General features: G+C 43.3%; 1 protein-coding gene and 1 long non-coding RNA gene across 2 annotated transcripts in view; both read left to right on the forward strand.

Annotated features, from left to right (window-relative positions):
- LOC138952414 (putative ATP-dependent RNA helicase DHX57) overlaps positions 1-26,191 on the forward strand; it is a 52,578-nt gene that overhangs the window by 24,294 nt on the left and 2,093 nt on the right. Inside the window, exons 7-26 of the mRNA XM_070324082.1 lie at positions 4,460-4,584; positions 6,027-6,160; positions 6,446-6,500; positions 7,396-7,634; positions 7,926-8,032; positions 8,648-8,757; positions 9,217-9,276; positions 9,664-9,777; positions 10,983-11,146; positions 12,191-12,267; positions 12,626-12,721; positions 13,175-13,224; positions 13,463-13,553; positions 13,809-13,904; positions 20,472-20,555; positions 21,297-21,437; positions 23,433-23,547; positions 24,060-24,121; positions 24,603-24,692; positions 25,615-25,758. Coding sequence (XP_070180183.1) covers positions 4,460-4,584; positions 6,027-6,160; positions 6,446-6,500; positions 7,396-7,634; positions 7,926-8,032; positions 8,648-8,757; positions 9,217-9,276; positions 9,664-9,777; positions 10,983-11,146; positions 12,191-12,267; positions 12,626-12,721; positions 13,175-13,224; positions 13,463-13,553; positions 13,809-13,904; positions 20,472-20,555; positions 21,297-21,437; positions 23,433-23,547; positions 24,060-24,121; positions 24,603-24,692; positions 25,615-25,758 — 2,154 coding nt within the window. The remainder of the gene's footprint in view (positions 1-4,459; positions 4,585-6,026; positions 6,161-6,445; positions 6,501-7,395; positions 7,635-7,925; positions 8,033-8,647; positions 8,758-9,216; positions 9,277-9,663; positions 9,778-10,982; positions 11,147-12,190; positions 12,268-12,625; positions 12,722-13,174; positions 13,225-13,462; positions 13,554-13,808; positions 13,905-20,471; positions 20,556-21,296; positions 21,438-23,432; positions 23,548-24,059; positions 24,122-24,602; positions 24,693-25,614; positions 25,759-26,191) is intronic.
- LOC138952416 (uncharacterized) lies at positions 299-3,560 on the forward strand. Its single transcript, XR_011451367.1, has 2 exons — positions 299-762; positions 2,216-3,560. It is a non-coding gene; the product is annotated as an uncharacterized lncRNA (long non-coding RNA).

A 26,191-nucleotide genomic window follows, 5' to 3' on the forward strand; every position in this document is an offset into this window, starting at 1 on the left:
CAGTAGCAACTATGTTGTTGTAGTCTGTCTAAAAGACCTCATAAAACCTGAGAAAATTGGGTCTTAAAAAGGAGGGAGTTTTGAAATGGGGTTAAGGGCAGACCGGGTAGGCAAAATGAGTTATTTTTGGTCTCATACACCTTTTTGGGGTTGTTGCATTTTTCACACCTTTGAACATCCTGGAATGCATTCAATAATCTGCTTTTGTCATTTTAGACATGTATTCATGTAAATAAAACCATTTTCAAACCGATGTTTTGTTGTTTTTGTCTGTGTTTTATCAAAAAAATCAAAAAAATGGTCTACTTTGGATACTCCGTGCTGGTAAATGTGCGCACATGACATGACCCTTCGCTGTTCAAACTGTGTGGAAATTTCCGTTCTTCAAGATGACGTCATCACCGTTGGGGAATTTCCGTTGACATAGGCACAAAGAAAGAGAATCCGTTCCAACCGAAACCCCGGAATTAATATATGCAAATATATGTAGGTCAAAGGCATTTGGCGCAAGCGCAGTAGACAACTTATCAGTCCCCCGGTGTCAACAAATCCATGACTTTTTCACCGATTCAGCAGCATTTTTCAAAGTTTTGAGCTGCGGAGAACAACCCTAACATTGGAAATGTTCGGCATAGTGGCAAGAAATATCAGAGAAAGATGAACCAGCAGCAGCGAACAGTAGAAGGAAGTAACAACACTCCGAAATGAACCAACATGATCGAATTGAAGCAGACGACATTCTAAGATTCTTGACTCGACGAGGTGGGTTTTGCTTCTTTCTCTTTTCGATCTTGTTTGTTTGACAACGTGATTTATTGCACATTGTTATGTTGTTGTTGTTGTAAGAATGTGTTAGGGTTTGCAGGTAAATGATAAACAGTTTGTGTCTGAAGTATTTTGCGGGTTTCTTGATCCAATTTACTGACCATGCCGCCGCCGCTCCCTCCCTCGATCATCTCTGTGATATCGTCTTCACAACCCCTATTTTATTGTTCTTCGCTGGCCAGTCCTTGAGAGCTTACTATGGTGTAACATGTCATCATTATTCTTTGTCTGTGGTTAAACTGAGAAGCAGCATCTGAGCGATGTACGACTGACACAGTTTCTGTTTCTGGTCATTGACCGTAGGAAAATAAGTACCCTACTAGAGAGCGTTCTCTAATTCTAAAGGATTGGTTTACACCAGCATGGCTGACCAACCTATCATTGACAGCAATATTGTTGTCAAATCTTTTCCATTAACTAAGGAATAAAAAAATAGATCCAATTTACTTCACCAAAGAAAAAAAAAGAGTTAAACTAAAGGACTGGGGATGCAACTCATGAATCAAAAGCATAAAGATCACCTGCAAACAGTGCTAGGTTTAGGAAATCTGAAAATGTATACACACACACAGAACACACACACACACACACACACACACACACACACACACACACACACACACACACACACACACACACACACACACACACACACACACACACAAAACAGACAAGAAACAAGCAAATACATAGCAAGTGTGACTGAAATGAATTAATTTTAAAAGAAAAATATGAAAAGAAAGGAAGAAAGAAAGAAAATAATTCAGCTAGTTTCAGTATTAGTTCCTGTGTGTATCATTGTATGTGATTGTGTGGTTACTCAAATCCCATTGTAAACTTGACATGTAAATTTTGTGATAGGGGCTGGTATGTATATATATATATGAGATAACCTTCTGTGAGGTTTAGTGTGTGACAGGGTGAGAATACTTTGATTTCTTTTGCTTTTTCGTGGCTGCTTTTATTTTCAATTATTTATCATTATATATATTAAAACATACACTTTTTTGTCATTAAGTTGTGTGTGTTTGGGTATTAATAAGTAGTGCAAATCCACATGTAATGAGTATGAGTCACTGTTAAATTAATGAATGTCTTTTGTGTGTGTGTGTGTGTGTGTGTGTGTTCGTCAACCGACATATGTGGGTACGAGCCGCTGAGGTGGTTGTAAGAAAACCCGCCTGGTTCAGTGGTTGGGGGCTGATTGGGATTTCTGATTTACCGGCCTAGCCAAAAAGTTGAGGTACACCCCATGTAACATGGTCATTTGCAAAATAAAGTACAAGCACTTGTTGACGTTTATATTGAGTCTTAAAATTTGCAGCTTATTACAAACAAAAAACATGGACAGTTGTATCAAATATTAAATCAGTGTTTGTGTATTTATTAGGTTGGAGCAAGGGGAGAACCAGTCCTCCTGTGGTGGCAGCGAGGAGAAAGATTGACCTGATGGAAAAGTTTGCTAAACCGGAACTACCCTCTTCCACAGCAGAAACATCAGCTTTGCCATCTTCTGACCAACCATAAGAAGATACAGATACTTTGCCATCTTCTGACCCATCACAAGCAGATATGGATACTGGTACTGTGCAACGTCACTCCGCTGACATGTGTTGGGCTTTTGTCAACATTGATCAGCTCAATCTATTGCTGAAAGGTCTATATCCTGTACTGAATGCTTGTCTGATAGCAGTCTGATTATGAAAGAAGGTGATGCATCAGCCCAAGGATTTGCACAGGCCCTGCATCTGGAGTGCATATGAGTGTCCATTCAAGTCTGCAGTTGTTTACTCTTCTCCCGGTGTTTGCAACGCTTCGGGTGGTAAAGTTGCATTTAAAATAATCCGCGTATGACCATGTTGGTACATGGAAAGGGACATTCAGCTTTACAGAAATTTGCTGCAGTGTTAGGATTGAGCACAGAAATACTGTAATTAAAATGTTGCAACTTTTGAATGGCTTGATAGCTTTGTTCCATTTGTGTATATATAATTATGTAATGCTGTTGATGATTTGTGAAGCATCATTTCTATGCAATGGAATAAGAAATCAGTGCATCCGTTGGGTTTTTATGAGTCTGACAGTTTGGTTCTGATCAATATTTTCATATCAGCACAAACACAGATAATTGACTTTTTTAATGTTTTCATATGATTTTTTTTTAAATTAAAAAAATCTGATAATTTGATTATCAAATCATTTCCCCTTCATAGTTAAAGTGTTATTCTGGTTAAAAAAAAACCACCCCATTAATTCAAGCTCTACTGTGGTACTAGTTTACCGGGGTACTAGTGAGACTCTTTTACATGCTGTTTTCTCTACATGTAATTTGAGACAAAATGTGGTAATTAAAATGTTGTAACTTTTGAATGGCTAGATGGATTTGTTCCAATTTTGTATATGTTGTTTATGATTTGTGAAGCACCATTTCTGTGCATGGAATAAGAATACAGTGGATTCCTTGTGTTTTTATGAGTCCGACAGTTTCGTTTTGATTCATATCTGCACTAACATAGATGAGTTTTCAAATGATTTTTAAAAAAAAGTCCGGATAATTTGATCGTCAAATCATTTCCCCATCATAGTAAAGTGGTCATTCTGATAAAAACATATGAATTCAGGGTGCACTGTGCTACTTGTTTTTGTATGTACTGGTTCAAATCTTTAAAATGCTGTTTTCTCTGAATGTAATTTTCAGACAAAACGCTACAATTAAAATGTTGCAACTTTTGAAAGGCTTGATGGATTTGTTCAGTTTTTGTATATGTTGTTTATGAGTTGTACAGCATCAGTTCTGTGCATGGAATAAGAGTTCAGTGCATTGGTTGGGTTTTTATGAGTCTGACAGTTAGGATCTCATGTATTTTTCTTATCAGAACTGAACCGGTAACTGAAAATGCTAAATTAAAATAATATATTGCTTAGAAATGCTTTTCGATGCACAGAATTATTAAACACACACATATTGCTGCAAAGAAGAAAAATTGGATCAAAACATGCACTGGTTCACAAACTGCAACATTTTTAAAAAAGCACATTTTATAACGTTTTTTTCACATTTTGGTGAATAAACCCCCAAAAATTGCTTTTCACTCAAAATTTAAAATGGTTTCCCTTAATTAGGTTATTCTGCTTGCAAAAATCAAACAAGCAGCAAGCTGTTTCCAAAATAAAAAAAAAAAGTGCCCGCCTACCCTGTCTCCCCTTAAAGAATTTATGAACAGAAAATCTAAGAAACAAGAGGCGAAGCCTTCAAGGCTCACGTAAGAAATCGACAAATAGTAACACAAGAAAGCGAGACACTAGATCTAGATCTGTTTGTCTGCATGTAGCCTACTTACAGGGACACGACTGCCAACTAGTCTCGGCCCGCTCAAAATAACAATGACCGAGACTTTCAGTAATTCCTTCGCGTGACGTCTAACCCTCTTACGCCATAATGTGACGTCTTCAAATGTTAAAGTTTCTATCACATACACACACACACACACACACGCACAGACAGACAAAGTTTATCATCGCATAGGCTACACTTACGTGAGCCAAAAAAGGGTTGTTAAAGGGAGGGAGCCTTAAATTGGAGGGTCTTAGAAAGGAGGTTCCACTGTATAATGTTGAAATCTTGCTTCTGCAGTCAGCAGCGACTCGGCTCCTGTTCTGCACCACAGGAATCATACTGCGACGGCTGGAGGGTGACCCTCTTCTGTCTGATGTCACGCATATCATCGTGGACGAGGTGCATGAGCGCTCTGAAGACAGGTTAGTTCCTTCTCAGTGTCTTTATGTTTTTCACTTTTTGTTTGTTGCAACTTTACTTGAGGGAGGAAAAGTGGGCCGAGGAGCACGAAGCAAAACTGGGTTCCACCCAACTTGATGGGAACCAGCCACTGGGTCTGATTGGTTGGAATCACAACAAATCTCAATTTCAACCAATCCGACCCCAGAGCTGCATACCATTCAGTTGGGTGGTTCCCAGTTCCCTTTGTGCAGCCCAGCCCTGTTGACTAGATTGAATGATTACATGGTCATGTTCACAACCACAGACCTGGCCGGGTGTTTACATGGAATCAGAGCACCCTTTCACTTGGACTTGTACCTAAAATCAGTATTGTGGAGCCTCCGATCCCTTGTAAGACCTCCAAAAATCAGTCTGAGAACATCCGGTCTTAAAAAGGAGGGGGTAATAAAATGCCCACACTGCACAGGAAGCAGCAAGACTGTGGATGTTTGGCATGTGTTTACGTTGAAGGATGCTAGCATCTCGTGTAAGAGCCTAGACAGATGTTTGGCATGTGTTTACGTTGAAGGATGCTCGCATCTCGTGTAAGAGCCTAGACAGATGTTTGGCATGTGTTTACGTTGAAGGATGCTCGCATCTCGTGTAAGAGCCTAGATGTTTGGCATGTGTTTACGTTGAAGGATGCTCGCGTCTCGTGTAAGAGCCTAGACAGATGTTTGGCATGTGTTTACGTTGAAGGATGCTCGCATCTTGTGTAAGAGCCTAGACAGATGTTTGGCATGTGTTTACGTTGAAGGATGCTCGCATCTCGTGTAAGAGCCTAGACAGATGTTTGGCATGTGTTTACGTTGAAGGATGCTCGCATCTCGTGTAAGAGCCTAGATGTTTGGCATGTGTTTACGTTGAAGGATGCTCGCGTCTCGTGTAAGAGCCTAGACAGATGTTTGGCATGTGTTTACGTTGAAGGATGCTCGCATCTTGTGTAAGAGCCTAGACAGATGTTTGGCATGTGTTTACGTTGAAGGATGCTCGCATCTCGTGTAAGAGCCTAGACAGATGTTTGGCATGTGTTTACGTTGAAGGATGCTCGCATCTCGTGTAAGAGCCTAGACAGAGTTTTGATGGTGAACATGATCGCTTGCTCTTGAAGGAATGTACCTTTAATGCCACAATTTATGAACAGATTTTAATTTTATGGCAAACAACCAGATTTAGCCGTGTGTGAGGTTCACAGTCCCATTGAAGGAATCTCAAAGGGTCGCTCTTCTTTCAGTTTGTGACATCACTTCTACTTTGGGCTATCTGTGAAGGAGTATTTTTCTCTCTCGTTTGCTCTGCTAAGAAATTTTAACAAATCTCAGAAGAAACTCTCTGCTGACTTTCAATTGTTTCTTTTACAACTTCTGATACTCTATGTCTATTGTATGAAGAAACCTTTATTATCATTGTGTTCTTTGTACAGTGACTTCCTGCTGATGATATTGCGTGACCTCCTGCCGGAGCGACCTGACCTCAAGATCATCCTGATGAGCGCGACGCTCAATGCTGACCTCTTCTCCAGTTACTTCGGGTATTGCCCTGTGGTCGAAATACCAGGTACAGTGCATAATGAAGCATGAATTTGTGATTTTGTTCTTGGAAAACTGACCCAAAAACGCTTCTTTGTTTGATGAAATAACCCCAAAAATGGGGTAACCATAAAGGGTGTGTTGTCTTTGAAATGGAATTACTGACCTAACATCCTTTGTTTCATTACTTCTGGATAGAGTAAAGGAGACAGTATAATATGTTCATGTTCCAAGACTGCTAGAGCGAACATGCACTCATGTTTTTTTGTGTGTGTAAATCTTCATGCTCTTATTACTCTGCTTTTTTTTTCAGGGAGAACTTTTCCTGTGCAACCATTCTTCCTTGAGGATGCCATTGAAATGTCAAGGTAAGTTGTTTTTTGCTTCTGTCATTTCATTTTTTTTACACACTTTCCACAGTCTGCCCTGTACAAGTTCACACAACACGATTATTCAACTCAGAATATGATTTTTGTGTGGTTTTGTTTGTTTTAGGGGATGCTTCTGCATGCTTGTGTGTGTGCATGCTTGTGTGTGTGCATTCTTGCGTGGTTGTGTGTGTGGTTGTGTGTGTGTGTGTGTGTGAATGCGTCAGGGTTCGTACAGAGTCCTTGAACCCTGGAAAACTCCTTGAAAATTGGAAAACCTTTTCCAGGCCTTGAAAAGTGCTTGAAAATAGAGTTTTGTTAAATAGTCATTGAAAAGTACTTGATTTTTCTAAATTGTTGCCTATACATTTCGTCAGCAGCTTGTCTTATTTAAAAAAAAATGCAACCCCCTTTTTTTTCGTCAAATACAGTACACACATTTTGGGAGAATAAAAGATCGAGTGAAAACGAAAGCAGACGAACTAACTATTACTAGTCACCCGTAGTTGCTTCCCTTCCCGGAAGTTGGCAAGGGAAACAACTACGGAATGACTAATAGTTTGCAGACGCGAAACTTGATGACTTGAAAAACTGAAGGTAAGCTTGGTGCTTTGCATTAATTTGGGGAAAATCATGTCCTTGAAAAGCATTTATTTGGTCCTGGAAATGTCCTTGAAAACTCCTTGAATTGTATCAGCTCTGCCCTGCAGGAACCCTGATGCGTGCGAGCGTGTGTGCTTATGTTTTTGCAGTGTGCTGGGATTAGGAATGTGTGTGGCACTATGACTTCTTGTCTGCCATGATTTAATTCTTAGCCAGACACAAAAGAACAAGCAAGCCTTTTAAGTCACTTTGCGCCATTCATTTTCTCAAAATTTCTTTTTGTCTTTTTTAGGCATGTGATGGAGGAGAACTCACCATATGCGAGGTCGAAGAAGAAGTCAGGAGGAGGTGACGACAAAGGTGGTAGGGGTGGTGGCAAAAAGAAAGGAACATCGCAGAGTTACGCCGATGCCATCGAAGAATCCTTGATGGGTTTGTCGCTGGATTCGTGGGACACGGGAGAAAATGAGCCAAGCGACAAGAAGGATGACGAGCGTCTGAACGTGAAGGAACTGGCGTCACGATATCCAGGTAGGTGTGTGTGTGGGGGTGTGTGTGTGTGTGTGTGTGTGTGTGTGTGTGTGTGTGTCTGTTCTTGAGTGTGTGAGGGGGGGGGATGTGAGTGTTTGTGGGTGTGTACTGATGGGTGTGTGTGGTTTTGAGTGTGCTTGTGCCTGTGACTGGGTAGGTGGTTTTTGTGATTGTCTTAGCCTGTGTGCTGAGAGAGGTGGGTGGGGGTGATGATTTGAAAATATCTGTAATGCTTTGATGCCTGTATGTACACTGTCTAAATAAAGATACACACATATTCATGTTTGACAGGCTACAGCAAGCTTACCATTCGTAACCTTGCTCTGATGGATCTGGAGAAGATCAACTATGACCTCATCTTGGAGCTTCTGGAATTCATCGTCTCAGGGGACCATGAGGTATTATTACACTTGAGCACGGGCACACAGCTATGAGGATATTTAAGTGAAAATCAAAGCATTTGGGGGAAGACCTGAAGAACAAAGGGAAGTAAGGACTCTAAATGCAGTGAGTGAGAGTTATCTGGAACCAATTTCCTGGCACCCGAGTGAATAATAAGCATTGAAATGAACAAGCAACTTTCATCCTCAATTTGAGGGAAGAGTTACAGTGGTACCTGTGATGTGAGGCCCTCCTGTGAGAGGACACCTCCAAATGAAGGACACCTGTTGTCCCGATGTCAAAGTACACGTATCATAACAGGACACCTTCAGTGAAAGAACCCTTCCAGCTGGTCCCAAGGGTTTAAGGATACTGTGCTTATTTGGTTAAATGTGTTGTAATTGTGAAAGACTTTATTATGACACTGTGACTGGTGTATAGTGGTATCATATCACGGACAAAATATAAAGAATCATTTAATCTCACAACTCCTCTCCCTCTCAAACAGAGCTAAAGGGATTTCTGAGCAGGGTTTTTGTATCAATTCTATATCCAACAGCTGACTATGACACGCTGCTTTTGTTTTTATTTATAAACTGTTGTTTTTCAATGTGGAATTTGTGTTTTGACAGTTTCCTAGAGGAGGTGCTATCCTGGTCTTTCTGCCAGGATTCGCAGAGATTCAGCAGCTGCTGGACATGTTGTTGTCATCGTCTGAGTTTGGACATCGCAACAAAGCCAAGTAAGTTCATCCCACGTAATAATCAGAGAATATTTGTTAAAACTGTGGGTGGTGTTTTTAGATCTGAGAAACAAAGGGAAGTAAGGGCTCTAAATGCACACACCAGGTGCAATAGAGTAAGTGAGATTTGTGTGGAACCAATCTCCTGGCATCTGAGAGAACAACAAGCATTGAACAGGCAACTTTCATCCTTGTTTTTTTTTAGAATTCGACGTTAGTTCCTTCGTGGTTGAAAACGACGTTAAACACCAAATAAAGAAAGAAAGAAAGAAAGACGTTAGTTCGTGGGTGGCGGTTTGATGAGAATTGCAAGTATATTATGACAAATAAATAATGTAGATTTGTATTCCTGTGTGCATGCTTGTGTGAAAAGGTAGAATTGTTTCAATTTCATGTTATACAAAATTTAATACAGTGTGTAATTTGTCATTGTTTTTTTGGGGGCGTTTTTTTCTGCAGGTACAGGATTGTTCCCCTGCATTCCACACTATCCAGTGATGAGCAGAATGCTGTCTTCTCGTAAGTGGTCTGCCTAGTAAACTGTGATACAAATTTGTAGGTGAGACTTGTAGTACAGTGGAAGGGATTCACATTTGTATCAGTGTTTGTTTTACAAATTCCTGTGATGCAAGTAACTTTTTATAACATCAGTTCTGTATTACCCTGTTCAGTGTACAGTGAGACCTCCTTCGAAAGGCTGTCAAAATAAAAGAAAATAAGTTTTCACATAGAGTGAGTCATAAAAAAAAGGTACATTTTACAGATAAACAACAAATCTGGGAGAAAAAAAGGTTTCAAAAATGGACAAGTCTTAAATCTTTGGCCTTCATAGGCCCTAGGTAATGTATCAGGCATTCTGATTGACATTAGAACATTCTTCACCTGTTTTTGTCACCCTTATTGCAGGAAGCCAAGGGAAGGTGTTACAAAGATCGTCATAGCAACCAATATTGCCGAGACTTCAATCACCATTGATGACGTTGTGTATGTTGTGGATGCTGGCAGAATGAAAGAGAAAAGGTCAGTGAATATGTTTCTGAGAGAAAGAAAAAGAGAGAGAGAGAAGATTTTGTGTCGACGTCGTCGTGACATGTTGGCGTAACTCGATCCTTGGTGATTTGGATGGTTTTGTACGCTAGACTAAGCAGATCATTCTCCATGAGAATATTCTCTTAAATACGATTAACAATATATGATTTAACATTCTTTCTATCTATACCAGGACCGGCACAGTTGGCCTAGTGGTAAGGCGTCCGCCCCGTGATCGGGAGGTCGTGGGTTCGAACCCCGGCCGGGTCATACCTGAGACTTTAAAATTGGCAATCTAGTGGCTGCTCCGCTTGGCGTGTGGCATTATGGGGTTAGTGCTAGGACTGGTTGGTCCGGTGTCAGAATAATGTGACTGGGTGAGACATGAAGCCTGTGCTGCGACTTCTGTCTTGTGTGTAGCGCACGTTATATGTCAAAGCAGCACCGCCCTGATATGGCCCTTCGTGGTCGGCTGGGCGTTAAGCAAACAAACAAACAAATCTATACCAGGTTCAAATATAAACACTTTTTCACAATAAAAAAAAAATCAGTTTTGGCCTTACTGAAAAGATGTCTAAATCGAGTCACGCCAAAGTTCCATGATGACGTTGATGTGTTTTTTTCGCACGCATACTGTTTTTTTTATATAGAAACATGCTTGTGGTGTATGTTGTAGAAGAATATGTAAAACGCAGTGGCAGAAGTTTTGAATCTAGCCTTTTACTCACAAACATTTCTTTATGGGCCTGAGAGACATCCAGACAAAAAAAGGAAGGAGTCCATTTCGTTTGCAGCATTTGCAAGGCTGGCATGAAACAAAGTTAACAAAAGATACAAGTCTATGCAATGTCTATCTTTATTGTATGCAGGCATGAGAATCTTCCTCCTTTGGGAGAAATTCCTCCTTTTGAAGGTTTCATGCTGGATACGGGAAATTGACACATTTAATTGAGTTTGAAGCTGTTGCGTATGTTGCAATATGTAAAACACAGTGGATTAAAACTTATCAAAATGAAATTTTGTTTTGCTGTAAGCAACACACCTCACGTGTAAATCAATTTCCCTTCTTCTCTTACATCAGTGATTAGAAAAAATGATAAAATCTTCAAAATGTTGTCTTATTTTGAATTTGGGAAAGATTTGTTCCTCCTTTTTAACCATTTTCTGTTCTCATGTCCGTGTATGCTGTGCTGCAGGTATGACTCGGCGCGCAGCATGGAGAGTCTGGAAACAGTGTGGGTGTCACGTGCTAACGCAATGCAGCGACGTGGGCGTGCGGGACGTGTGAAATCTGGTGTCTGTTTCCACCTCTTCACAAGCCACCGCTTTGAACACCACCTCAGAGATCAGCCAATACCAGGTAGAGTACAGGGGAACCCCCTTTTCGGACCCCCCAATGTAAGACTGAGACCTCCCCCTTTTTGGCTCACGTAAGTGTAGCCTATGCGATGCTAACTTTTGTCTGTCTGTGCGTGCGTGCGTGTGTGATAGAAGCTTTAACATTTGACTGAACACCGAAATACTAATTTTACCGGGTTATTATCCAACCAACAGCTTCAAAGTATTGAAGCAATGATCAACATTTCGTCGGCACGTATGTAGTTAAAGTTTGTATCCAAAGAAAACGGGTGGTGGGGGGTTTTGGGGGGGGGTAAAAACAGGTGACCACTTTGTGTTGTGTGTGGTATGTAGACCAGGTCAGGGGTCAAGGTTAGGTCAGATCGCGTGAAAGATTGTGGTATAGATTCACTTTTCAGTTCTAACCGAGCTGCATTCGCCGATTCGGGGAAGACGATTTCACATTGTTCAGTTTCGTAGCGGCTCCAGAAAAATAGATAAAGAAGATACCAAAGGAGATTTCCTACAGGTTGATCTGCACAGCGTGTTTTCAGTGTCTGCTCGAGGAAGCGCTGTCGAAAGCGCAGTGTCGATCTGGCAGTCGTGTCCCCGTAAGTAGGCTACAGACAGACAGATCTAGATCTAGCGTCTCCCACTCTTGCACCGTGTCACCTATGCTTACTGTGTGTGTGTATGTGTGACGGAGTGATTGAGTTTGTGTTACTGTTTGTCGATTTCTTACGTGAGCCTTGAAGGCTTCGCCTCTTGTTTCTTTTTTAGACCTTGCTTTTTCAGATTTTCTCTTCATAACATGTACAAATCTACCTCCATTTTAAGACTTCCTCCTTGTTAAGACCTGATTTTCTCAGATTTTTGGAGGTCGTAAAATGGGTAATCAAGAACTGCCAGTTACCTGAAAAGTCGCAAGGTTTTTTTCACTTGAACAAACACCAACAAGGTGGTTTGCTTTGAAATGTTAGCGAATTCTGCTTGCAATGTTTCTGCTGTCAAATGAGTTACGTTTAAAATTGTATTGAACATGAAGATTTACCTTTTGCTTTTTCAGAGATTCAAAGGGTGCCGTTGGAACAACTGATGCTGAGGATACGCATGTTGGATCTCTTCGCTTCAGATGATCCCAGGGTAATCATTGCTTGCATACTAGAGAAACTTCCCCAGTTCGTACTTAAGTAGAACATTTCTCATTGAGTTTAAACAGCATAGATTGAAATTTCTGTACATTTGTCTCATGAGATCTGATGGTAGCTGTACCTTGTTTGAGTTTATATCAGGAAACATTTTGTAGACGTCCTGCCTTTCCACCACAGTGATACAAAGTTTGGCAACTTTGCCAAAATGACAGTTAATTTTTATTTATTTATGATTGCAAATAAGTTTTGGCGATTGGCTGACTGCTGATGCCAAGCAACCTTCCTCTATGTGTCTTTGATTGATGTGAATCCTTCGTCTTGCAATTGAAGTGTGATAATGATGGTTTCAGGCTGTGCTGTGTAACGTGGTTGAGCCACCTGCCATGGAAGCCATGGACAACGCCATGCAAAGACTGCAGGACGTGGGCGCTCTGGATGAGGAAGAGGTAGGCTGTGTGTGTAGAGCGGGTGTAGCTGTGTGTTTGGGGGGTATGTCTGTATGTGTGTGTGTGAGATGAGGGGGGGGGGGGGTGGGGGGTGGTGTACATGTGTTTATGCGAGGATGTGTGTGTATCTCTATGTTTTCTCTGTGTGTGTGTGTGAGTGTGTGTGTGTGTGTCCCCCTGTGTATGCATCTGACAAGATATCGCTGATTATTTCTTGATGATTTTATTCCAGCAAGTTTTAGCAAATGTTTGCACTACTTATTGTTTAAACATTTGCTTTGATATAAAGTATTGTTTGGGTTGTTGGGAATGAAAATCTTTGTCTCAGCTGCACTGGTTTATATTAATTTCAAGCTGTGGTTTTTGAACTGGTGTTGAAAGAACGGTAAAGACAATGCTGTGATAGTACTATAGATATAATGATGCATGGATTTGTTTTCATTTTTTTTTCAGAACCTGACAGCTTTGGGCTATATTCTTGGTTCCTTACCGGTGGATGTCAGGTCTGTATCCATTACTGTTGGGCTATTCCTTTTCACAATGGTCAGTGCGTGTGTGTGTGTGTGTGTGTGTGTGTGTGTGTGTGTGTGTGTGTGTGTGTGTGTGTGTGTGTGTGTGTGTGTGTGTGTGTGTGTGTGTGTGAAAAAGTATGCACTTAAACATTGTACATGAAGGATATTGATCGCGATGACAATGTGTTATGTTATAACCTTAATTCTGACTGTGATTTCATTTGTTCAGAATTGGCAAGCTGATGGTGTTTGGTGCCATCTTCCGCTGTTTGGACTCTGCTCTCACCATTGCTGCTTCCCTCAGCTTCAAGTCTCCCTTTGTAAGTTCTGACCACAGAAACTTACATTCTTTAAGTATAAAGCTGTGCAGACTAAGCTGCAAGATATTAATGTCAATTTCTATAAGCAACTTCTGTCCTAAATTACTGTACGGCATGTTATATGTTCAAGAAAGCTTACATAAAGCGCTTTTAAACTAATAATAAAAAACCTTTGAAAGTGCATGTTGTGTAGCATTTCGGTTAGGTTTATAACCTGTTGAGCAATTCAGGTGAGTTGTTTTTGTTTCCTAATAGGTTTCTCCGTTTGGCAAGAAAACGGAAGCTGATGAAAAGAAACATGAGTTTGCTGTTGGCAATTCAGACTACCTGACTATTCTCAACGCTTACAAGGTACCATGAAAGTGTGCGAGCATGTATGTGTGTATTAAATTACATATTCTTACTCCGAGTCACATATTAGCATTGACGCAGTCGAGATGCTAGGTTGACTGAAAAAACGCTATCCCGTCTATAGTATAAGGGAAGCAACCCAAGCAAAAAAGTAGCGAGCTTGCTACCCTGGGTTGCCTCCCGTAGCGTGCATCACGCCACAGATCTCGTACCCAATACGAGACACCCTCATTCGACTCCTTTCAGCCAGAGAGACAGGTCGTGCTTTGATTTCGCTCCTAGGCCGTTTTTGCTGTCTGCTTGACACCCACCGGCCTCGGCTCCCCGTCTGCTCCTAGCTGTTTCTAGCTGGTGAGATTGTTCCTTGCATTGTTGTTGTTTGCATTGTTCATTCTGCTGAGAATTTTTTCGTCCGCGGACTTACGAATTTTGCTCAGTAGTTTGTTGTTGTGGCCGCCATTTTGGTCGCCATTTTTCGCTAGCACGTGGCGTTTTTTGCTGGTTAGTTTGGGTCCGTACTACGGACTTTGAGCGTTTACCAGTAGCATTGTTAGCTGCTTTGGTATCTTGTACGTTAGTGCTAGTTTATTCTGCTGAAGTTTTACGTCCTAGAGACTTGTGTATTTTTCAGTAGTTTGTGTTTCTCGCGTGACAGCATGTCTGATAGTGAGAAAAAGCGAGCGGCTAAGGCCGAGGGTAAGGGCAAGGGCCCTGGTATACCTTAGTCCTCGGCTTCCACCTCTTCTGCTAAGAACCCCATGGTTCATGTTTCTGATACGAAGACTAACTTTGTCTTTTCTGTGCCTATTTCGGCGCCGGAGGAGACTTCGTCTGGCTCGCGGGTGGTGGGTGCGGCCGCTACCGCGTCCGTTTCTAACCCTGTACCTACGCCGGAGGCTGGCGCTCTTGTCGCTAGCCTTTTGTCTTCTTTGTTTCCAGAGATTCGGACGCTCGTTCGTACAGTAATGTCGCGGGCGGGCCCCGTTTCCAGCGCTGCCTCCCTCCCGGGGGTGTGCGACCCTCGGTCGTTGGCTTCCTTCGTTCCTGGCGTTTCCGGATCACCTGCCTAGCCTGCTGGCTTCGGTGATGTCTCTGGATTCCGTTCACCGGGAGGCGTTTCTCTTCTTGGCCGGCGCTCGGTGGCTTCCGCTTGCGGGAGTGCACCTGAGCAGGTCCCTTCGGGGATGCGGTCAATGCAAGGTATGTGCTCGCAGCAGCCGTCTTTGGCAGCTGCACTTCTGGTTCCCGGAAGTAGTGGTTCACTGGATAGCGGACAGACCATGGTCCCTTCCGGTTCGAGCTGCGCTTTACGTAAGCAGTCGTTCGCGGCAGCTTCCCTTCCGGCTCCGGCCGGAAGTAGTGGTTCACTGGAAAGCGGACAGACCATGGTCCCATCCGGTTCGAGCTACGAACTACGTAAGCAGTCGTTTGCGGCAGCTTCTCTTCCGGCTCCGGCCGGAAGTGTTGGTTCACTGGTTGCGGACAGACCATGGTCCCCTCCGGTTCGAGCTGCGCTTTACGTAAGCAGTCGTTCGCGGCAGCTTCTCTTCCGGCTCCGGCCGGAAGTGGTGGTTCACGGGTTGCGGACAGACCATGGTCCCTTCCGGTTCGAGCCTTGCCCTGCTACAGCAGCCGTTTCCGGCAGCTGCGCTTCCTGCCTGGGCGGGAGATGTAGGTCAAACGGGTCGTGCACAGTCATCTGTCACTTCCGGTTCCGGCCTAGGGCTTCCGGGTTGTAGCTTGCAGACTCCTCAGCACCAGCTATGGCATAGTTCTGCTGTTGCGTCTGCACTTCCGGCTCCTCCCGGCTTTTCCGGTTCGGTTCCCGCTGCTTCCGTTGTGTCGCCGGTGAATTTCGAATACGGTGGTTCTCCTGGGCATTCAGGCTTTTTGCCTCTGTTGGGACAGCAGCAGCCACCCACTTCGGTGGTGGCCGCCAGCGCCTCTCTTCAGCTGCCTTCGGTTGTTGGTGACTCTCATCTTCCTCTCAGTCAGGGGGCGAGTTTCATCGATGGCCAACAGGATGGGCGTTCGGCTTACGGCCTTCCCTCGCAGCGTCATTTGTCGGGTTCCTTTGGCTATGAGCCGTCCCCTTCAGGTGGTGTTTCGGACTTCGGGTCCGTGGACGAGGAGCAGCTGCCTCCGGCGGCTCCGGCCAGCTTCCGAATTTACGTCAACAGTCGTTCGCGGCAGCCGCTTCCAGCTTCGGCCGGAAGTAGAGGTTCACCGGCTAGTGCACAGACTACTGTCACTTCTGGTTCGAGTCTTGTCCTATGACAGCAGTCGCCCGCGACAGCTGTTCTTCCGGTTCCGGCCGGAAGTGTAGGTTCACTGGTTAGTGCACAGGCTACTGTCACGTCCGGTTCGAGCCTTGCCTTACGTCGGCAGTCGTACGCGACAGCTGCACTTCCGGTTCACGGAAGTAGTGCCTCGTTGGAAGGTGGACAAATAATGATCCCATCCGGCTTGAGCTGCGCTATACGTAAGCAGTCGTCCGCGACAGCTTCTCTTCCGGCTCAGGCTGGAAATGTTAGTTCTTCGGTGTGTGGGCAGCCCATGGCCCTTTCCGGTTTGAGCTTTGCCCTTTGCATGGCAGCCATTTCCGGCAGCTTCGCTTCCGGCCTTGGCAGGAGGGTAGGTCAAGCGGGTAGTGCACAGGTTACTGTCACTTCCGGTTCTGGCCTACGGCCTACCTTTGGGTTCCGAGCTTCAGCTCGTAGGTGGCTCAGCACCAGCTTTGGCATAGCGCTGCTGTTGGTGCCGCACTTCCGGCTCCTCCCGGATTTTCCGGTTCAGTTCCCGCTGCTTCCGTTTGGTCGCCGGTGAATTTCGAACAAGGCTTGCCCTATGGGCATACAGGCTTCTTGCCTCCGTTGGGACAGCAGCATCCACACACTCCGGTGGTGGCCGCTAGCTCCTCTCTCCCACTTTCCTTGGTTTTTGATTCCTCTCATCCTCCTCTCAGTTAGGGAATGAGCACAATCGATTGCCAACAGGAAGGACTTCGGTTGGCAAAGGGGAAGCAGCTACTTCTGGTTTGAAGAATCGCCCTTAGTAGCTTTTAGGCTTTTTGCCTTTTCGCCGAGCCCCCCTCTTCGACAGGGGGTTGCCTCCGGCGTCGGTTTCGTTGCTGGTTCCTCAGGGTTCAGCTTCGGAGCTGGCATCGGAATACCTTGCCGCTCCTGCGCAGGCTTTCTCCTTCGTGCCCTTAGCGGACCAGAGGAAGTTGCCTTGGCCAAGGTCGTCTCGTAGCCGCCTGTTGGCCTTTCCCCGTCCGCGTGCACCGTTTCCGGTCACGCCGGAACTTCTTTCGCTTCTTACGAAGCCGTTGAGGAAGGATTCGGTTCTGCCGTTCTATGGGCAGAATCTCCTATTCTCTGAGGAAGGGGGCTGACAACTTTTGGAACTCAGTTCCATTTCCGAGACTCTCCTGCGGGCGCTTTCTCGCGCTCTGGCAGATTCCTTGGCGCCCTTTCCCCTTAGTAAAGGGCAGGACGCGGAGGAAGTGTCTCACTCCTCTCCACACTTACAAGGGTGAACGAGGCACAGATGAGGCTGTCCTCTCTGCACTATTTCCATGCGGTCTCGTGCGGAAGGGACTTGTTTCTTGCCCACTCCCGGTTTTCTGAGGAGTCGACAAGGAACATTCTCAGTTCGTCATCCTTGGTGGACGGTCTCTCTCCGGCAGCCTGGCCTCTCATGCCAGAAGCAGGGGATTGAGACCAACAGAGAACAGCGGTTCCCTTCTTTTGAGCTTCAATTGGAAAGCAGCAAAAGCAGGCCGCTCCTAAGCAGGCTATACCTAAGCGGACTCAGCCTAAGCGGCCTATGTCTTCAGCTCAGGTGAGATTGTTTCTTTCACAGCCGTCATAGGTACGCTGGGTTTTTGAAACAACAGCCGGCCTTAGGGCTTCGGGGTTTTAGCCTCGGCGGGAGCAACAGCCATTTCATCCATTGGCGGTGGTGGTTGTTGCTTTCCTTGTGCTTGTGGCTTCGGGCTTCGACATTCTTTCTCTTTCCCAGCGTATGGGTGCTGAGAGGTCGATTTCCGTTTAGAGGGGGGTTTCTGCCTTTGGGCTTCCCCGTTTTCTCTTTGCCACGAGCTTCTGGACTTGGTCCAGGTTTGTCTTTCGCCGAGTCTGACTTTGTCTTTCTCTAGCGATCAGACGCGTTCTGGTGTTTCGTCCAAACTTAAGGTTCACTTGAGTTGGCCTCGGAAGTAACATTCAGATTTTCCTGAGGGTGCATTGTCTGGGCAATGCATGTTTGAGAAGTCATTCTTGGCTTGTCACTTCTTCTCATGTTTTTTGGCTACTCCTCCCCTTTTTGGGCAGAGGTCTAGCTAATGTTCCAGTTTTCTCGGTGCTGGCCTCTAGGCCAGCATCTTTTTCGGCGGCCGAAACTTTTGGTTTCTTACTGTGCCTGTGTACTTTGAGTACTTTGGTGCAATGGCCGGCCTACGGGCAGCAAGGCTCTCGGCCTTAGCCTGTGTTATAGTCTCCTGCCTGTCGTGTTGCGACTTTGGCAATTGGTTCTTGTGACTGCGGATTTCGTCTCTTCCTCTTCTCCATCATGCTTGCATGATGTGAGTTGGGACGATTTCTGCTGGGTTGGGCTTCCGGCCTGGTCACCCCTTTTTCACTTGCAACTATGACTATTACTGAGAACTCTGGTCTCGGGAGTCTGACGGCTGGTTCGCTTCACGGTTTTCCGTCTTTCTTACCAGCTTCGTCCTTTCTGTTTCGGGTTTTTTGATTCATTTTCAATTACCTACAAGCAGTCTGCTCTGCGATCACGCTGGCTTTTGTCATTTTGTTTCCGGTCTCCGGTCACATTAGGATTTGGCCACTGCGGGTCCGCATTGGCGGTGCTTATGCACTACCTTAGGTCGCTTCGTCCTCTTTTTTACCCCTCTCTCTGCTTTCGCAGGGATGGGCAGGGGACGACTGGTGACCGTCTCCCTTGAGTTTTGCTCATTGAGTTGGACCCTGGTACTTGATACTCAGGCGTCTCTCTCTTTCCGGTTTGGAGTTTGGTCACTCTTCCGGAGCTGACTGTTCTCTCAACGGCCTGTTGGGCCTCACTCCATCCCAAAGTTTTCTTACTTTGGCACGTTTGCCTTATGGTCTCCGTGAGGGTCGGTCCTTTTCAGGGCTTAGCCGGCAACCTTACGCACGGATCTTTTCCAGGCCATTAGCATTTCCTTCCAATTTAAGGGGGGGGGGGGGGGGGCAGCTTGTCCTTCCCTCGACTTGGTCGGGTTTATCCAAGACTGGGGTCCTTTTCCGGACTGTTTTACGGTTCAGAAGATTGGAAGAAGTGCTGGGCACAGCTTACTGGCTCTCTGAGGTTGTCTTTCGCATTTCTTGCCTGAGAGACATCTCGGCTGTCAATCAGGGTGGTTCTCGGTCCGTTTCTGTCCTTTGGCAGTGGGCCAGTTCCTGGCAAGGGTTTAGAGTGAGTCAGTGGTTGCTTTCTCACGGGATCCTTTCCTGACGTTTGGCAGTGGGCCAGTTTCTTGGCAAGGGATTTTCTTTCCCTCCGCCTTGTCATAGCTTATGCTATCTTTCCCTCGGCTCGGCCCGAGCTCATTTCCAGGGCCTGGGCCTCCTCCTTGGCCTTTTTGGCCTATGGGGTTCGGATGATGTCCTGCGCACAGCTTCTGGCGCTAGGATTTTGTCTTATCAGGTTCTGCAGACATTGCTGCCCCCTGTCAGGATGGGTCTCGGCCTATTCCTTCCTTGGCGGCAGCTGGCTTTTGTCTCTCCAGAACTTTAGAGTGAGTTTGAACTTTTTGATCTTACCCACCACCTTGTTGGAGTTATCTGCTAATATGTGACTCGGAGTAAGAATATGTAATTTAATCGAAAATTTTTAATTAAATTTTCATTTGATTAATATACTTACCCGAGTCACATAGGTAATTCCCTCCCACCTTCCCCGCTTTTAGTTTCTTTGTATTCTAGAAGTCGAATGAGGGTGTCTCGTATTGGGTACGAGATCTGTGGCGTGATGCACGCTACGGGAGGCAACCCAGGGTAGCAAGCTCGCTACTTTTTTGCTTGGGTTGCTTCCCTTATACTATAGACGGGATAGCGTTTTTTCAGTCAACCTAGCATCTCGACTGCGTCAATGCTAATATGTGACTCGGGTAAGTATATTAATCAAATGAAAATTTAATTAAAAATTTTCGATTCATATATTTGTGTGCATTCATTAGCGCATTTATCTTTATGAGAGAACTTTTACAAACGTTATCCATCATTCCATCATACCTGGAGGACCTACAGAGGACAGCTGCTTTCGTGCGGGCGATTGGCATCTCCATCTAGTGAACGACGAAGAAGAAGAATTCCATCATAGAAATTAATAATGAACTGTTTTGATTTAAGCAATTCAGGTTCTACTGTTCAAACTCTCAAAAATACATCTTGAAAGAAACATTTCTAGTTTTACTGTCTGAGTTCTCTCAGTTAAATAATTTTAAAAAAAAAAGTTTTTTTTTCTGTTACCATGCAAGAAAGAAGAGTCTCCCCTGAAACAGAAAACATTTTCTTTGTATTTCAGAAATGGTTGGAGGCCAAGAAGTTGGGGCGACATGAGGAGTATGAGTTCTGCCAAGAGAACTTTCTGTCCATCAAAACGCTTCAGGTATGTTTGAGTATATTGAACTATTTCCTCGAGACTCCTGAGGTTACCCAGCCCTCCTCTGCTTGTTACCTGTATCCATTACTGTTGCCATCTTCTTCGTCCTACTCCAAATCTGCTATACTGTTCGTTTTACTCTACCACAAGAGTGGGCTTTGAAACAGAACAGCTTGGCGCATGTTCTGAAGAATTTTGAAGCAACCTGTCCACTGCATTCATTGATTAATACTATTCTTAACCTGTCTCAATCAACAGGCAGAATTTCAATGTACTTTTCAAGGGAGACCGGTTGTGTTTTTCACTGATGTTAGATATCAGGATTTGGGTGTTGTTTCTCATTGGGAATAAAATTGAGGAGGCACAGAAATCAATTTTCTGCAAGACAATAGAATACAGAATATTTTATTGCCCAAGGTTGGGAATTCGTTGTGACAATTGCAGTTTAGAAACATTCACTCCAGCCAAGCACACCCAAAACAAGCATCTATGAAACAAATCAACGACAACAATTTAAATACATGTACATACACTAAAATTAACGACACAATCACTCTATAACCTCTTCTTGTGTCCATAACAAGCACACACATCCACACACACACACATGCACGCACGCACACACGCACACACACACACACACACATACACACCCACACACACCCTCACACACCCTCACACACACATACACACACGTACGCACACACACACACACTCATTGCAGTCCACAGATTGATTTGTTTTCAGATGCTGGCCAGCCTCAAGCAGCAGTATGTAGAGCTACTGTCAGATATAGGTTTCACAAAACAAGGACTACGTCTGCGCACTGTACAGCGTGCTGCCAGGGAAAGCTGGACTGATGGGATAGTGGAAGCTACCGGTGCTGACGTGAGAATAATTTTTTTTTATACAGTAGAACCTTTATTGAAGACCGGCCAGAAATCTTAGAAAGTGAGATCTAATGGAGGTTTTTAAATATAGATGTTAATGTATAAAATAATAAATTAAAAAAGGATCTGAAAGTAGGGGGGGGGGGGGGGGGGGGGGGGGGGGGGGGGGGTGTCTTAACTCTTACCAGTTCGGGGGTTTTTGGGCATATTTTACAGTGCTGTTGGTGCCTACTTGCCGAGTGGCTATCTGGGGTCATATTCTAAATGAAATATAGAAAATTATATATCAAATGAAAGGAAAATGAATAAGCTTTTCATATTTGCAAAGAGAATTGTGCTATCTTTAAAGGTAAAAATTTTATGGGGGTGACAACATGATTTTTGTTGAAATTTGTACGCCCATTTTTTGGAACACGTGACAAACACAAAGAAGAAATTTTTTTTGTGTTCAGTTTATTTTAGATATGCTGCTAACTAGTCTGTTTGGGCATTCATTTTACATAACATAGCAAAGTTTTATAGAGTTTTGCTGATAAACAAAAAAGTTATTGTCACCTGAATACCCCCACCCAAATTTCAAAGTTGGACGTTTCATGCCTAAGGCCCCCCCAAAAAAAATATTCTGTTTACGGTATCCTGACTGACCCTATTTTTTCGCGCGACCCTAGACTTTTGTTTGGCATTTGGTAAAAAAAAATTTAAAAAAAATAAATAAAAAAAATTGAGAAAAAAAAAAATAAAAAAATAAAAAAAATAAAAAAAAATTTTGAAAAAAAAAATTAAAAAAAAAAAAAAAAGGGGGGCTTTGTTTTTTGGCAAAATAACTTAAAAATATGTTTTGGGGAAATAAAAAAAAAAAAATTAAAAAAAAAAGTCCCGACCTACCGACCCTATTTTTTTGGCCTATGTTACCGTTAACAGACTTTTTTTTTGTGTGCCTAATAATGCATTTCTATAACTAACTTATAACAAAAACCCAGCTTGTTTCAGTCATAAAGTGTGTCTTAAATATGAGTTTATCCACTGTCCGACCCATCCAATGTAAAAAAAAACAACAACAAGAAGAGCAAACGCTCGATCGAGTCACTTTCGCAGTTCTGAATATTATATGAGGCATCAGATGGACAGGAAGAAATTGCTATTCACAACACAATGAGTCACGTTCACATAAAATTTGAGCCCGGTCACTTTTATAGTTTCCGAGAAAAGCCCAACGTTAAGTTGTGTGTTGCCGAACAGAAAAGGCTAGTTATCTCCCTTGTTTTTCTGATAACGTTCGTAAAAGGCTACAGATGTAAATACTTTGATGTAAAGAATAATCCTACAAAGTTTCAATCACATCCGATGAACTTTGTCAAAGATATAAAATGTCTAATTTTTCCTTTGACGCTGACCTGTGACCTTGAAAAAGGTCAAAGGTCAACAAAACCATCGTTAAAGTGTAGAGGTCATTGGAGGTCACGACTAAACAAAATATGAGCCCGATCGCTTTGATAGTTTCCGAGAAAAGTCCAACGTTAAGGTGGTGTCTACGGACGGACGGCCGGACGGCCGGCCGGACAGACTAACACTGACCGATTACATAGAGTCACTTTTTCTCAAGTGACTCAAAAAAAAATTATAATTAGATAATTGGTCGGTGGAAAACTACAGGGGGGGCATCGTAAGCTTGCTTACGGTGGGCAAGGGAGCGAACTGGTAAGAGTTAAAACATGATGACGCAAGTTGGGGGGGGGGGGGGGGGGAGGGATTGTCTTTAAAGGGAGGTTCGACTGTGAAATTGGAATGTAATTTTCAAACATTTCAACACCTCTTTCCTGAATTTGTAACTGCTTTTAAAGCAAGTCAGATTCAATTGCTGTCAGGAGTCAGCCTAACCATTTTTACAATTTAATGACAGCAGTCATTTCCACATTACACGCATGAAGACTAGTCATTGGTTTTGAAATCCAGCATGCTGTCAGATGTAACATGAAGTAGTATTTTCTTTCAGGCCAACTCAAACACCAAGAACTGGAAGCTGATTTCAGCCATCTTGGTTGGAGCACTCTATCCCAATGTGGTGCAAGTCATGACTCCAGACAAACGCTTCAGCCAGAGCACAGGAGGTACGTGTACTTGAATGGGTTTGTGGTCTCACTCAAAAACGCTTGCAAATTATTTTGTATTGATATGACTATGCATGTTGACAATAATCAAAAATAAAAGAAAGGTTAGATTTTGGAATGTTTGATTATAGACAGAACGAAACATTCACTGGTAAACTATGTCAACCTTGTGATCTTTGTGTAGCGGATAGACATACATATAATACTGATAGTGAGAAAGAATAAGACAACCAAAATAATGAGACAAACAAAAGGAGAACTTAGCTCAGTAATGCGTTGACTCCTCCGCATCAAGATGGCGAGAGTCAAAGACAAAAGGAACTACACAGAAACAAAATGGCGTCAAAGTCAAAAGCATGTTAGTGCATAACTGTTTTTAGTCAAATTCAAGAGGTAGAGGAAGAAAGACAGAGACATGTTGATTACTTGTGTCTGGTTGGAAAGCTAGTGTGGCCCCCAACTCTAAGATTCCATGGAACATATTTCTGATGTCTGATTGTGCTTGATTTCAGGTGCTGTGGCCAAGGCCCCTAACGCAGATGAACTTCGCTTTGTTACAAAGTCAGACGGAAATGTAAGTTCTTGGCAAAATTAATTGTTGCTTGTACTTATCATTTTACATTGTCTATTATTGTTTTATGAGAGCATGTGAGTGTGTTGGTTATGGAAAGGTAACTCAGGAATGTTATTTGGCATCTACAGTGAAAAAGCTTGAAAGCCGAAACTTATTTCAGATTGCTGAAAACGGTGTTTTCATTTCAACAGAATTGTCATACTTTTTCAGAGTAGAGGAACAATGATGCCAAGGTCTGCCCCAAACTTTTGAAAATTGACGAAACATCTATGGCCATTTTGACAATTTTGCTGAAGAAAATAAATCTTAGCTACATACCTGTATTAAGTACTGTCTTCATATGTAAAATCATATTCGCAGACCCATATTTGCATACTCCACATGTTTTAGTAATTTAGCAGATAAGCAGATTTTAAATCTGTCAATAAAATACTGATTCTGTTGGACAAACAGTTACATTCCATGTGTGGATTTTTTGCAGGTGCATGTACATCCGTCTTCAGTCAACTTCCAGGTGCGTCACTACGAGAACCCGTACCTGGTCTACCACGAAAAAGTCAAAACTAGCAAGGTAAGACTAAGAGACGTACATTATTTGTTGAAAACCCCCAAAGCCGGGGTGTTTCAAAATGACATCGTTGAAGGGTAGTACAAACACACCTATCAAAGTCATGAAGAGAATATTTTGTCTTCTATTCTGAGTGGAAGTTTGTTGTTTTAATCAAAAGTTTATAAGTCAGAACTAACTTGAATCCTCAAAAGAAAAAATGTACTGTAGTTTAAAGGCTTATGTCACTTACACTCCTATTCTACAGTGGAACTTTTTTTGAAGACCTTCAAAAATCTGAGATAATCAGGTCCTAAAAAGGAGGAAGTCAGGTGAATTTACAGAGGTTATAAAGAGAAAATCTGAAAAAGCAAGGGGGGGGGGGGGGGGGGTGTAAAGTTTGGGGGGTCTTAAAAGGGGGGTTCACTGTACAGTGGTACCTGCGATGAAAGGACTTCCTTGGGACAAGTTAAAAGTGTTCCTATATTACAGGTGGCCTGTCATGACAGGTATATTTTGGTCAAGATAATAGTCACAGGGACACCAGAAGGTGTCCTTTCATGGGAGGTGTCCACTCATCAGAGGGGCCTCACATTGCAGGTACCCCTGAATCTAGTTGCTTTGTTGGCATAGCATTTTATAAAGAGACTTGGTTCATTCCAGACAGTTGAATGTTGGCATAGCATTTTATAAAGAGACTTGGTCCATTCCAGACAGTTGAATGTTGGCATAGCATTTTATAAAGAGAGTTGGTCCATTCCAGACAGTTGAATGTTGGCATAGCATTTTATAAAGAGAGTTGGTCCATTCCAGACAGTTGAATGTTGGCATAGCATTTTATAAAGAGACTTGGTCCATTCCAGACAGTTGAATGTTGGCATAGCATTTTATAAAGAGAGTTGGTCCATTCCAGACAGTTGAATGTTGAACTGAACTGTCGTTGCAGGTGTACATTCGTGACTGCACCATGGTGTCAGTATACTCTTTGCTGCTGTTTGCTGGAAACCACATCTCCATCGACCTCGACCGGGGAAAGCTCATTCTGTCTGTCGATGATGGGTGGATTCGATTCCAGGCTTCTTCTGGCCAGGTAAGAATAATAATTTTATTGAGTCACTTGAGAAAAAGTGACTCTATGTAATCGGTCAGTGTTAGTCTGTCCGTCCGGCCGGCCGGCCGTAGACACCACCTTAACGTTGGACTTTTCTCGGAAACTATCAAAGCGATCGGGCTCATATTTTGTTTAGTCGTGACCTCCAATGACCTCTACACTTTAACAATGGTTTTGTTGACCTTTGACCTTTTTCAAGGTCACAGGTCAGCGTCAAAGGAAAAATTAGACATTTTATATCTTTGACAAAGTTCATCGGATGTGATTGAAACTTTGTAGGATTATTCTTTACATCAAAGTATTTACATCTGTAGCCTTTTACGAACGTTATCAGAAAAACAAGGGAGATAACTAGCCTTTTCTGTTCGGCAACACACAACTTAACGTTGGGCTTTTCTCGGAAACTATAAAA

This window comes from Littorina saxatilis, linkage group LG17, assembly GCF_037325665.1.
Source record: "Littorina saxatilis isolate snail1 linkage group LG17, US_GU_Lsax_2.0, whole genome shotgun sequence".
Lineage (NCBI taxonomy): Eukaryota > Metazoa > Mollusca > Gastropoda > Littorinimorpha > Littorinidae > Littorina > Littorina saxatilis.